Raw genomic sequence first — 12,910 nt, forward strand, 5'->3', positions numbered from 1 at the left:
GTTTGTTTTCGAAGGGAATATTCCCCACGAGCAGCGTCAATGCTTTCATGTTTGCGCGAATCATTTCACACCAGACTGCTTTATAAACGAGGGTCAGTATAAAGCTGGTTTTACTAAGAAGCTGCTCATGAAAAAAGGATCGGTACCAGATATTCGTGTTCCTGCTGAACCTCTAGAACAACTGAAGTGAGTGTAACGTTTTATTAAACTTTATATTAATATTTATATTAATCTTTGCAAATCGCTAGCTGCACGCTTCACGATGAATGCGTCTAAGGTTTACACTCAGGGTACATTACGGCATGTTTTCTATGTATGATGTTCTCAATATAATTCATAATCCCACGTTTTTACTGAACAACGCGTTATGGTTATTGTGTTACAAACGGTGTAGCACAGAACAGAGAGGCGGGGTGAGCAAAGCTCATTATCATTTAAAGTCATATGCACTGAAACGGCGTGCTGAAAACAGAGCTGTTTTTGACCAAGTAAAATAAGTGTTTACTTACAATACTAATGAGAATTTGTAATTAAAGTATATTACAAACTTTTAATTTAGACCCTAAAGAATCATACTAGCTTGTACAAAAATGGCATTATATGACCCCTTTAAGATCCCTATGAAAAAAAAAAATGTATGAAAAAAATATTTCCCAGAACAACTAAACTGAAAAAGTGGATGGGCATTAATGCACACGCAGAATATTTTTAGCAGAAAGTTTTTAGCTACTGATGTCAGTGTTAGGGATGCTCATATTGACCGTTTAACCGTTAACCGAAAGTAAAACATTTTGACCGATTAATACTATCAGTTAAACGGTTTCACAGTAAAATTTCTTTTTTTTTTGGTTTGCTGCATGGTTAAAAAAAATACTATAAAAAAATACTATATAGCCTATATTTGTTAACTCACGGGGCGCGTCAACACGCGCAACCACACGTACCTACAGACATATTTCACTGAGCAAGCAAAATGAAGCGAGCGAGCGAAAAGTACTGTGTGGGACCATTTCGACAGAAAGGGCGATGAAGTTACTTGCAAAATATGCTACGCGGTATTAAAATACAGCAGTAGTTACAAGTACAATGCAATATCACTTGTGAAGCAAACATCCACAAGCAAATGAAAGTTGCTTCCCGAAGATGGCCATTCTAGCGAGACGTTATCTCTGTATTCCCGGGACATCTGTGCCATCGGAGAGGGTGTAACTCAACAGCCGCGGGTCAACAGGCTGCGCTCCAGACTAACCCCACATCATGTAGACATGTTACTTTAAAAAAAAATAAAAACTAGACAATGTGTGGATTGAGGTAGGCCTGCTATTTTATTTAAAGCTCCAGTCCGTAACTTTTTTAAGTTAAAAATAATCCAAAATAATTATATTAAAAAAAACTTATTCTGCCAGTGGTCAAAACTATCTGCTTGCCATAGCTAGATTCAAAACGGTTAGCTTGTAATAATGATTTTAATTCCAGTGGTACTGGTGGGTTTCCGCGGGAAATTCGAGCATGTCTTTGCGTCATTACGTCACACCCGTACACATAAAGAAGGAGTTTCGGCTAGCCGGCTATACTGCGCGTGACGAGATGTTTAGATGTATAGGCTTTTCTCGCAGCACTTTACATAATTAAACTTATGGCATCCAGAAAGATCCAAACAACAATCATCAGTGTCAACTGGAGATTCAGCAGTTATAAAACCCAAAAGACTTCGTACTTCGGATTTAAGGTGGCTAGAGAAAAAGAAAGAAACCGTCTCATGCGAACACAAGGATTTAAACATCGGCGGGGCTTTTGAAAAGTGCGTGAACTCCGTGTTTTGAAGGGGTTCAAAACGGAAGAAGAGACGGCTTTTTTCTGCTGAACAAGTAAGTTAAGACATTTCAATAGTTCAATCGTGTAACAGTACGTTTTCTTAATTCACACAGTTATGGAGTTTCCTTTGTTGTGCCTTTCTCGTTTTGCTATTATGGAGAATATGAATTCTGAACTACACAGGTAACCATAAAACACATTAAATTTAACATTAGTCACGCAATGCTGATGTGATGTTGTTAACATGAATTTGAGAGCAAAGTAGACTATAATTTGCACGGTTGCTGTAAATCGCATTGATTAAATCTAACGAAGCTTATCATGTCGAATGCTTTTTCCCCCTTAGTTGGTCAGAACAAAAATGGATGTTACTTACTTGTTCAGAAGACATTTTCTTATGAAAATTCTTATGTTGGTCAAACTTTCAAAAAGTGAATCTGTGATTCTGTATGACAATATCCACACAGCGCGGTGACTGACAGCAGCACTCGCCTCAAAGCACTGTGTTCATCCGCGCTGTTTCATGCCGATTTACAACCCACGTAAAGATAATAATTCCGCGAATCACTGCAGTTACAGATTTCGAACAGACAGATGGCGACAAAGAGGAAAAGTTACGGACTGGAGCTTTAACAAAAAAACGTAGTCTGGGGGGAAAAAAATTGCCAGTTTTTCAAAGCTTCAAACGGATTCAGTGTTTTCTTTTTGTCGTCTTAATTTGTTAATTATTTAAGTTAAAAAAAATATTTAGTGTAGGCCTATTTTATGTTTTTTATTTATATTATTTTATTCTGTTTTTCTCTGTTGTCACTGTCAAGTGCGTGAAAATTTGAAGTGAATCCAGGTTCTGTTGTTGATCTGTTCTGCTGTCTGCACGTTAAAATAAACCTGTGAAAATTTAATTTTTTTATTTTTAACGGGTCACAGACACTCGTCAATTTTATTTTTATTTAATTCAATTAATACTCGGATAACGAGCGGCGGTTGTCGGTCGGGAAAATCAACCGAAATGAGCATCCCTGGTCAGTGTAGAAAGACTATTCACAGACGCATCTCACCCATTTCTTATTTTATTCCACAATGTTTCATCACATTGAAAAAAGGTTCATTGACTTCCTCTGTGCCATTATCTCACAGAGGCATTTAAATATTCAGTCTGCTCCTGACTTGACATCATGCCATGTTTGTGTAAATGTGTTTTACCATGCCAGGGTTGGTGACAATCATGCCCTTGCACTCCTCAGCATATTTCTGCCACTCCAGCTCCTCCCACTGTAGCATATTTGCGATCTCCTCTTCGGGAACCAGAGCCGTGCTGCTGCGCAGCAAATACAGCAGCACCTGGTGCATTGACAGCACCTCCTTTCCTCCATCTGACACACATGAGCAGACAGGGAAACCACTGTAAAATGGATTATAATTTTATAATAAACGTTTATAGGTCACACTTTAGGTACCACTGGGTGGTACCATTTTACAGTGGTACCTAAAGTGCTTTAGGTGCCACTTTAGGTACCACTGTAAAATGGATTATAATTTTATAATAAACGGAGCAATTCGCTCCCTCACACCATTGGTGCTCAGGCCCTAAAAAATTAATTTTAAAACACCTTGTGTGGACATGCATATATTAAACTGAATTGGCAACCAAATTTACTTTCCCCAGCAGCACTTAAAAGGAGATAATACAATGAATATGCTGATGGGTTAATTCAGTACAACACATCATGATTCACTGTAACGCTTTATAAAGCACTGAGAGTGTCAACAAAAAAAACTACATGCAGCTCGCTGATAAACCACCACATTTATTTTCAATCATAATCTTCTTCTGGTGCTCAATGGCAGTTTCAAACCACCTTTAAAGGTTAATCTCCACAACTATGATTTTACTGTAAAACTACTTAAATATAGTTTGGTTTACAACTTTAAATTAACTTTCACCAACAACTTTTTTTGCTGACACTTCACCCAACTGGACATTCATTAGATTATCTCCTTTTGTGTTTCATGTAAGTAAGAGTCATACATAATTTCTTTTATAAATCACTAAGATTTCTGGGCCCCTTGTATTGTTTACTGCTTTAGGTCCCACTTGGTATAAATCACTGTCCGTGATTTGAGTTGTCAATTCACCAATTCACCTTTTAGGCTTCAGCCTGTTCTGTACACACAGTTCAGCAATTCACAGGAGTCACACAACCATATTCTACAACCGAATTAAAGGTGCCCTAGAATGTGAAATTGAATTTATGTTGGCATAGTTAAATAACAAGAGTTCAGTACATGGACATGACATACAGTGAGTCTCAAACACCATTGTTTTCTCCTTCTTATTTAAATCTCGTTTTTAAAAAACACCCCTGAAAAACAGGCGAATCTCCACATAATACCGACTATGACGCAATAGTCGGGATCATTAATATGTACGCCTCCGAAGATTTGCATATGCCAGCCCTCAATGCCAGGCGAGGGCGGATCTGCGCAGCTGAAGCATAGCCGTTGCTCAGTGTTTGGATGTACACATGAACACAAAAGTATTTTTTAGTTCCTTCATCCGAGCCTCTGAAGAAACAATGGGTTAATTTTATTTTCTCTGGAAATTTCCAAACATTTCACCGACGACTGTTTCCTCAACTTGGGCCAATACAGAGCTGGCCTCGGATCGAGCTACCAAGCAACACTTTCTGATGTGTAATTGTTCAAGTTCAGACAGGTAATCTTTCTCTCAAAATCGTTCAATACTGTTTATGCATCAGTAAGTCAAGCCAGTGACTAAAATATCAACTTCACACCGTTTATTTTAGTAGGATGAAAACAAACTTTTTTTATAGTGAATAAATTATATACAGAAAGCGATCAAAGAACAATCTTTCCACACAGCGTGAGTTTATCTGGACAACTCGTTATGAAATCAATGACGCACGTTACTGTACAACGAAGCTCTTACTGTATGTACATCATCGTGTTTGCATTGGTGAACGCCTTAGAGAGAGTGCAGAAACTGCTTTGCAATGATTAGATCTTCAGTCTCGCGATCAACACACTGTCATCTGCTCAATGCTCATCACGTTAACATTTTATGTGATGGGAATAGATCTAAATACTTTAAAAACATCTCACGATTCGTTAATCTCGATAGCTGTAAAAACGTATAATATCTGTAGTAAAAGTATTCGAGAGAGTTTCACATGTACGTAGCAATTTCATATGCAAGCATGTCAGCCAATCACAGCAGTGGCCGGTTCTCACAGCAGACACGCCCCTTCAAACAGAGTGTTCAAATCAGAGGCTAAAATCAGGCTAGGAAAAATGCCTTTTATTTCTAATTAATGATTATTTTTGATCTAAAAAACATACTAACATTATAAGGGCAACCCAGGAAACATTATAAAATAATTTAAAAAAACATTCTAGGGCACCTTTAACTCCCAAAATTCAGGTTGTAACATCCACAACAAAATTTCTATGCAGTGTGTACAGAACAACTAGTTGTTAATGACGTATTTAATAGCACATCAGAGATGTGTCTCTCTTCTGTATGTGTAATGCAAGAAAATTACAGAGAAAGAGGTACGAGCCTTGACTCATTTGTGTTGTCCATTTTTTTTCTTATTAAGTGTTTTCCTTATTGTGTTGACATTACCTATTAAAATAAAGTCGGATGAGGCATATCAAAGGACTAGCCCCATTTTTTTTTTAAATAATGCAATGCATTTCAAGGATGATTGAACATTCCTCAAAAGCCTGTTGTATTATATTTGACACTTAAATGATTTTTTTCTAAAACCGATGTATGGATAATCAAGTAAATCCAAGTTAATTCAATTTAGTAAGTGTTCCTCTTGAAATACTAAAATTATAAAATATATTCTTGATTACTTTATAAATATCAGTAAAGAACATCTTGAGAATTTAGAGGCCTTAGAAATTTGTGAATAAAATATGATACAGTCTGCTTTGAAGGGTTATCATTAAATTAATAACATTTTTACACAAAAACTTTAGTAAATTTTTATCTGATATAAAAATCCGCATTTATTTTAAATGTGGATAGCAGCTTTACATTGCTTCTGTCATTAGTCATTCCATTTAAGTCATAAGTTCACACAAAGAAATTGTTAAAAATATGTTTTAAAAGAATGCCAGTAATAATAAATAACAATCAAGTAAATGTCTTTTAAATGGTTAGCAAAATTACATTTTGTTCTTTAAGACTTTTAAATCAGACATCTACCAATCATTTGGCATCTGCATATGAGGAAATGTTCACTTTCAGCTGTAGTGCATTTGCCCACTTTAACAAGCTGCTGTAATTCACAAAGCAACATCAATCAAATGGAGAGAGGGGCATTTAAAACTCACCCGGGAGGAACCGAACAAACCGTGGCATGAAATGAAACTTCTGACAACCTGAGGGGCCGTTTTCTTCAGGACCTGTATGACAGCAAAACTATATTACTATGGCTATATGGCAGGAGTTTGCACCCCTGGCCAATAATGTGTTTATGTATAGCTGTGTGTGCATGTGCATGTTACCTGTGAGGTTCCAATCGTACAACTCTAAGATGTCTTTAAAGAGGTATGAGGAAAACAGCTCCAGGCCTCTAACGCAGTAGTTCTGGTCAAACACAACAGATTACAATAGCAGAGCATGGGTCACTTCACATGTGCTAGAAACAACCAAGATGTCTAAAGTAGCACTCAAATTACAAAGTGATTGGTAAGGACAGCAAGAAAATGAAATTGCCATTAAATTCATTTTCATTAATAATTGTTAACAGTTAAAAGTGTCAAGATATGTTTGTCTCATTATGAGAATGTTAATTGTATATATAAAGTGCAAATTATAGCCATTTGAACTGGAGAAGATGTGGACAGTGTCAAATTTGATAACAGACCTCAGGTGACATCTCTTCTATAAAGTGGATGGTGTAATCAATGTTGAAGCGAATAACCCGACACAAAGGGATCTAAAACGGGGAGGAAAACACGTGTGGCATGTTAAATCTCATCAATACTCGCCCCCATCGATACTGATTTTACTCCATAAGCACTTTTGAGTTTATGAACTTAAATTTCAACTGATGATATATAACAGTATCTGTGGAATGTAGTCAATTGCCACTGAACCTCCTTTTCACACTTCCCTCAACAACAAATCCACAATAATGTACTCACAAGTCAATTAGGCGAGACATTCACAAATGTTTAAAATCAGATACAGCCCAGAAGAATTTTTCAAGGTATGCAAGAAACAAAAAACACTGAAAACATTCTACTAAACATTTTCTTTTGTGCTCCACAGAAGAAAATAAGTCATACAAGTTTGAAATATCATATAAATGAGTGAATGATGAACTAGAACTAGTTATAAGCAGAAAAACTTCTTATGTGTTGCTGATGTAATTTCTATTAGTGGAGTTTACTTTACTGACAGTCACAGCATGGCTCATCTGCTGTCCTTGAGTTTATGTTTTTTTAACTATTTCATAAACCACATAAGTAGATAATGTGGTTATCTAGTTTGAACGCAACCATGCAGCAGTCGTATCCTTACATTAGTAAGTGGTGTGTGAGAAAAGCAGGAAAAGCCCTCAAACAGGTACTCGTGATCATCGTACTCAATAACCGTGGGTCTATCTGTCTGAAAGAGAGAGCAACAGTTACATTGAATGGTAGAAACAATATGAAAACATGAAAAAATGATTTGATTGAATTTGTTAGTTTAAAGGGTTAGTTCACCCAAAAGTGAAAATTCTGTCATTAATTGCTCACCCTCATGTCGTTCCAAACCCATAAGACCTTCGCTCATCTTTGGAACACAAATTAAGATATTTTTTATGAAATCAGAGAGCTTTCTGACCCAGTGGGCCCCTGCCCCTTTAATCATGGAAGCAAAAGTGTCATTTTCGGTCGTATCGCACGATTTCCCCCAGATCTGTGCATGCCATTGTTCTTAACCCCACATACACTGAAACGTTATCACCACTTTCAAAGCCCAGAAAGGTAGTAAAGACATCGTTAAAATAGTCCATGTGGTCCAACCTTAATTTTATGAAGTGACAAGAATACTTTTTGTATGCCCAAAAAAAACAAACACAAAGTCACATGGACTATTTTAACGATATCTTTACAACCTTTGTAAGTGGTGAAAGTGGCAGTCTATGGGGGGCCAGAAAGCTCTCGGATTTCATCAAAAAAATCTTAATTCCTGTTCCGAAAATGAACGAAGGTCTTACGGGTTTGGAACGACATGAAGTTAAGTAATTAATGACAGAATTTTCATTTTTGGGCGAACTAACCCTTTAAGACAGCACAGAAACCTACCAGGAAGTTGGTAGGTGGGGACACGGTTATTCTATAGTGGAACAGCTTGCCGGCATTGTTATTCATCGGACGACACTCTTTCACCAGCTGTAAGACAGAGAGAGAGAGTCACCAATCCAGCTTGATATCCCAGAGAGATGACTGACATTTATGACATTCAAAACAACATATTATTCTCAGAAAAAAACTGAATACCAAGAACAGCACAATTATATTATTACAACACCGTAATCACCATTATGTCTAGAATTTACATTAAAAGTTATTTTGTGCAACTGCATGTCAAATTCTTCATATAGCTACACATCTAAAATAAAACGAAAACAGTTCCTGAATGATTTTATTTGTTTTTTACACCAGTGAAAACTAACAAAGGCAACAATGTCCAACATCAGACAAAAAAAAAAAAAGAGCTAAAATTCTGTCAAGTATCCTACAAATAAACTGACACAACATTAGTGAAATCTGACTCTTGCTGCACTGTGCTGCGACTCTGCAGCTAAGTTTATCAGTGTAACTGCCTGCATTGACACCATTATATGAAAACTGAACTGAGCTGGACGATGACATCACGGTTTTCTCCAGAGCGGCTATATATATAAATGAACAAAATTAATACATTTTTTACAACAGAAATGAAACATCATTGGACTTACTCAAGCTGGACTGTGACGCTATTTTCTTCTGGAAACAAACTTTGTTGCATTATTTTCTGTTATCTCTGTAAAACTGCATTGTAAAAAGCACTATATAAATAAATGTGACTTGACTAGCGTCCGATTATCTAACTGAACTAAATGGTTTATACTTCTATAAAAAAGATAAATGACAGTGGGGGCAGTGCCCAAGTAATGTACTCGGTGTACGGCCGGTAACAGACTACCGCAGCAAGCCTATGCAGATAGGCAATGTAGAGTTCAACCAAAGTACTACATGTGAGAATATTTAACTACTAAGTGCTCGCAATCCTAGGTACATCATAGTCCCGCAATCATTTAGCCCATTAATGTAAAAATCTAGATATTATTAAGGGTTCAAAACTGTATCATTTCAGAATATTACATATTTTTCTAACACCTCAGCACAAGCTACTAAAGCTTATCTCCTGCACCCATATTGCTTGCGCTTTTCATATTCTACATATTTTTTCCTCTCCAGTTGTCTTATTAATCCTAAACTTCAGAAACATTCAAATTTTATGATTGCATATGACAGCGTTTAACCGAATTCTAAACTAGGTTTTAAAACAGATGAGGTGACTCGATAAAAGGCATGTATACCTGTTCACCGGGGTAAATACTGTGTCGAATTCCAGTTCGTCTGGCTTTGGCACTGCACTTGCATAATGGTCCATCATTCATCTGAGATTTAAGCATATGATCAAGAGAATAAGAATAAATGTAACTTCATTTTAAACCATAAAAATACTTACACTTACATTAAACAATACTTTGCAAATGTCATGAATTTAGAATTAGTGGCTAATTCAGGAAATCTTTTTCTTTTCCAGATTTGAAATCAGTTTTGAGTGAACATCATTGGCTGTAGCATAGATATGTACTATTGCTTAGAGAACCTTGCAGAACAAGTCAGTTACAAGTGTATATTAATAAAAATTGAATATGAATAGAATTTGTTTAGGTATTCCAAATTTTAAATGAGTATTTCTGGATTCATTTTCTGGCCTATAGTGTCCAGAATGGTCTGGTTTTAATTATTTTAATTTTGATGCATCACTAGTTTGCTAGTTCAAGGGGTCATGAACTGCATCTTTTTCTAAATCTTATAATGTCCTTTGAGGTCCACTTATAATGTTAGCAAGATTTTTTTTAAATATCCTAATTTAGAAGTAATATGCTATTTTCTATCTCGTTTTTGACACTCTTGTTTTGATGCCGCATTTGACAAGTTTTGAAAGTAAACGCCCACTGCTGATTGGGTAACAATAATATTTGCATATTAAAATTATTTTCAACGTTCCCACCATTACACGTGGAATTGTTTTGAAAATGGCAACTACCAGAGTCTGATCCTGTATTGGAAGCCAACGAATCAACCTACACATCGAATTCTAAGGATACTCCAGTCTGCAACAGCTTGGTATAATTAAAGTCCCTGTAAAGTCAAAATTAAGTATGTGTTTTGAGTTTGTCACACCACAGAAAAATTAGTTATTAGTCACCCAGCCAAATTTGAATGATAAAAAAAGCCAGCAAGTACATAAAATAAGCTATCAAAATCTTGAAGAAATGAGCAGTATTCTCTGCTCTCAAACGCTGGAGGCGTGTCCACTGGCTGCGCTGAAACCACGCCCACTCGCGGGAAAGCTGCCGTCGACTCGCCACACTCAACTCTACAGCCGGAATAGATGCTCGCACGGTGGGCAGTGGGCACGCACTGCCGATGATGGCACCAGTTGTCGGCGCGACGGGAGGATGAAGGCTGAGGCGGGAGTCGGTTCGGCCCCATTCACCAGTAACAGCGGATTATCAGTGAATCCCTGACAGTTATCTCCGACGAAAGTTTATAAAACTATCCCATGTAAAATGATCACTTACAGAGGCGGGTGTTGGCGGTGATCCTCAGCTCTCCATCAAGGTGGCTCTTCACAAAATTAATCCACTTCTTCTTGATGTAATCGTTTTTCGGAAATTTAAATAAGGACACCGATCTGTTTTGTACGTGATCCGGTGATCGCATCCAGGTAGTAGGCCTACGCATTTCCGTGACGAAGGCATAGCTAGTAGCTAGCAATCTGTAGGCTGTGTTACTAATAATAGTACTGACAGTAACTCGCGGTTGAGCGGCAAACTGATGTGAATGTGCTCTCTATATTGTTAGGAGCGGCCAGCCTCAGCGGCTACAGTGCGTCATCAAGTAGGGGCGTGTCCATGAGCTCAAGGGCTCCAGTGCGTCATCGAGCCCTGTTTTAGCCCCGCCCAGAAAATCCGGAAAATAGCAATGGTGAAAAACTGTTTAACGGTCTAACTCCACAAATCAGTACCTCACAGTTCACAGTCTTTGTAATATGTTTTAGCAACACATTTCTAACATTTATAATGTGTTTAGAATTTTTTTTTGAAATTGCCTTTACAGGGACTTTAATCATCTTTATTTATATTTAAGTATTTGTAAGGTAGTTATTATATTAGTGTTTAAACAAATACAATATAGAAAGGTGTTTATCTTGTTACATAGTTGAAACATTTTCTTAATGTTAGAATCACAATGAGGGCAATGCAAAGACTATGTTTTTCCACAACTTGGCAAAACATCTTGTAACGTCTACTTCTAGGTGCTTGGTTTCATTAAAAGCTGTTTTTGGACTTACGAGGAAGTTTTGAGTTCTGAAACTTACAGGATATTTTTATAGTACAATTACCTCTTGCATGTCAAAAAGATCAAGGAAATATTGATTTCTCAATTCATGACCCCTTTAAATGGATTTGAGCAAAACATACCATAAAACCAAAATTTCTCAGCAAAGAGTCTGCAGTGAAGGTGGAGCGTACCTGTCCGGGGTCATTGTACCACAGCTCCTCATGGAGGCGGTCAGGGTGCGCTTTCTTCCTCTTAATCTCAGCGATGACATCAAACACATCAGAGTCAGAGCTACTGGAGCAGCTGCTACCACCTCCATCAGACTCACACTCTGATTCGCTGGAGCTCTCTTCTAAAACAAACCGACACTTATCTTTTACAGCATGCCATTTTTGATTGTATAAAATCTTGTCTTAAACTATCTCTTGTCTAAAACATGTGCTTGAACATTAATGACATTATTTAAGGTCTTTGAGGTCATGAAACACTGAACTACATTTTCTGAGATTTTAATAGGGATGTGTCTGTTGCACGTCATAGAAGGCCATGTTACCACCATCCGTTAGTTTTAATTGTAGGAGAAAACTGGTTAACTTTAAAGCTAGGCTGTGCAGTTTCACAATGATTGCTAAAACTTCACATACACACTCTGGGGACATCAAATACTTATTTTACATCCCTTTTAAATAAAACTGTTTGAATTAGAAACCTTTTTGTGGATTATAGCACTTTTTGTAGCAACTCGTGCTGAAACAGGGGTTCCGTTTCATTCCTACTGACCGCCAGAGGCAGTGCAAAGCACTAGTGGATAATCGCTGTGCCAGCTAGATAGATCGAGAAGAATATAACAAAAAAAAAAGTCACGTCATGACGCAGACTGAGACGCGAGGACAATAATGCACAGCAACTCGGTGCCTAGCCTCTTTCGCTTTCTCGCTTTTGATAGGTCGTTTGTTTTCACGCTGTTCCGTGCAGCTTACTTGAGTTGCGAGGACTCGCCCTCCCAAGCTGTGTAAGCTGTGCCCTCCTAAGACTTTAACATTGGGGAGATACAGATTTGACTCACTTTTGCATCTAGCCTCAAGTGGCCAGTCGATGAATTGCAGTTTAATTCACTTCCATGGTGGTTTCAAGAGAGTGACGGGGAGGTTATATATATATATATATATATATTTTTTTCATTCTATATATTTCAATATATATACACTGTATATATATTTATATTATCATATCTTAAATTCATTGCATACTAGCTGTTATTGTATGGCACGCGGCTCTATCCGAAGGCAGATTTGACTTTAGGTGTGAGTGTTTCACGTTATAGAAATTTCGGTTCTATCCGAAGATTTTTTCTAACTGCTGAGTGGGTGTTATTACAGTTTTAAGTGCCTACGGTGCTAACCGAGGACGTGTTATTGATGGAGTCATGGATCATAGCTCTCTC

The 12,910-nt window shown here is 37.3% G+C and overlaps 1 protein-coding gene across 2 annotated transcripts in view; it reads right to left on the reverse strand.

Annotated features, from left to right (window-relative positions):
* The window catches only part of drosha (drosha ribonuclease III), a 44,399-nt gene that overhangs the window by 23,602 nt on the left and 7,887 nt on the right, over positions 1 to 12,910 (reverse strand). Inside the window, exons 5-12 of one of the 2 annotated variants that reach the window (XM_056253669.1) lie at positions 11,658 to 11,815; positions 9,426 to 9,506; positions 8,146 to 8,232; positions 7,376 to 7,462; positions 6,717 to 6,788; positions 6,355 to 6,436; positions 6,181 to 6,252; positions 3,019 to 3,188 (exon numbers count right to left, since the gene is read on the reverse strand). In XM_056253669.1, coding sequence (XP_056109644.1) covers positions 3,019 to 3,188; positions 6,181 to 6,252; positions 6,355 to 6,436; positions 6,717 to 6,788; positions 7,376 to 7,462; positions 8,146 to 8,232; positions 9,426 to 9,506; positions 11,658 to 11,815 — 809 coding nt within the window. Of the gene's footprint in view, positions 1 to 3,018; positions 3,189 to 6,180; positions 6,253 to 6,354; positions 6,437 to 6,716; positions 6,789 to 7,375; positions 7,463 to 8,145; positions 8,233 to 9,425; positions 9,507 to 11,657; positions 11,819 to 12,910 lie in introns of both variants that reach the window. The other variant, XM_056253668.1, reaches the window with a different exon arrangement.

The sequence above is a fragment of the Rhinichthys klamathensis genome, unplaced genomic scaffold (genome assembly GCF_029890125.1).
Source record: "Rhinichthys klamathensis goyatoka isolate OS25496 unplaced genomic scaffold, OSU_Roscu_1.1 h1tg000108l_1, whole genome shotgun sequence".
Taxonomy (NCBI): domain Eukaryota; kingdom Metazoa; phylum Chordata; class Actinopteri; order Cypriniformes; family Leuciscidae; genus Rhinichthys; species Rhinichthys klamathensis.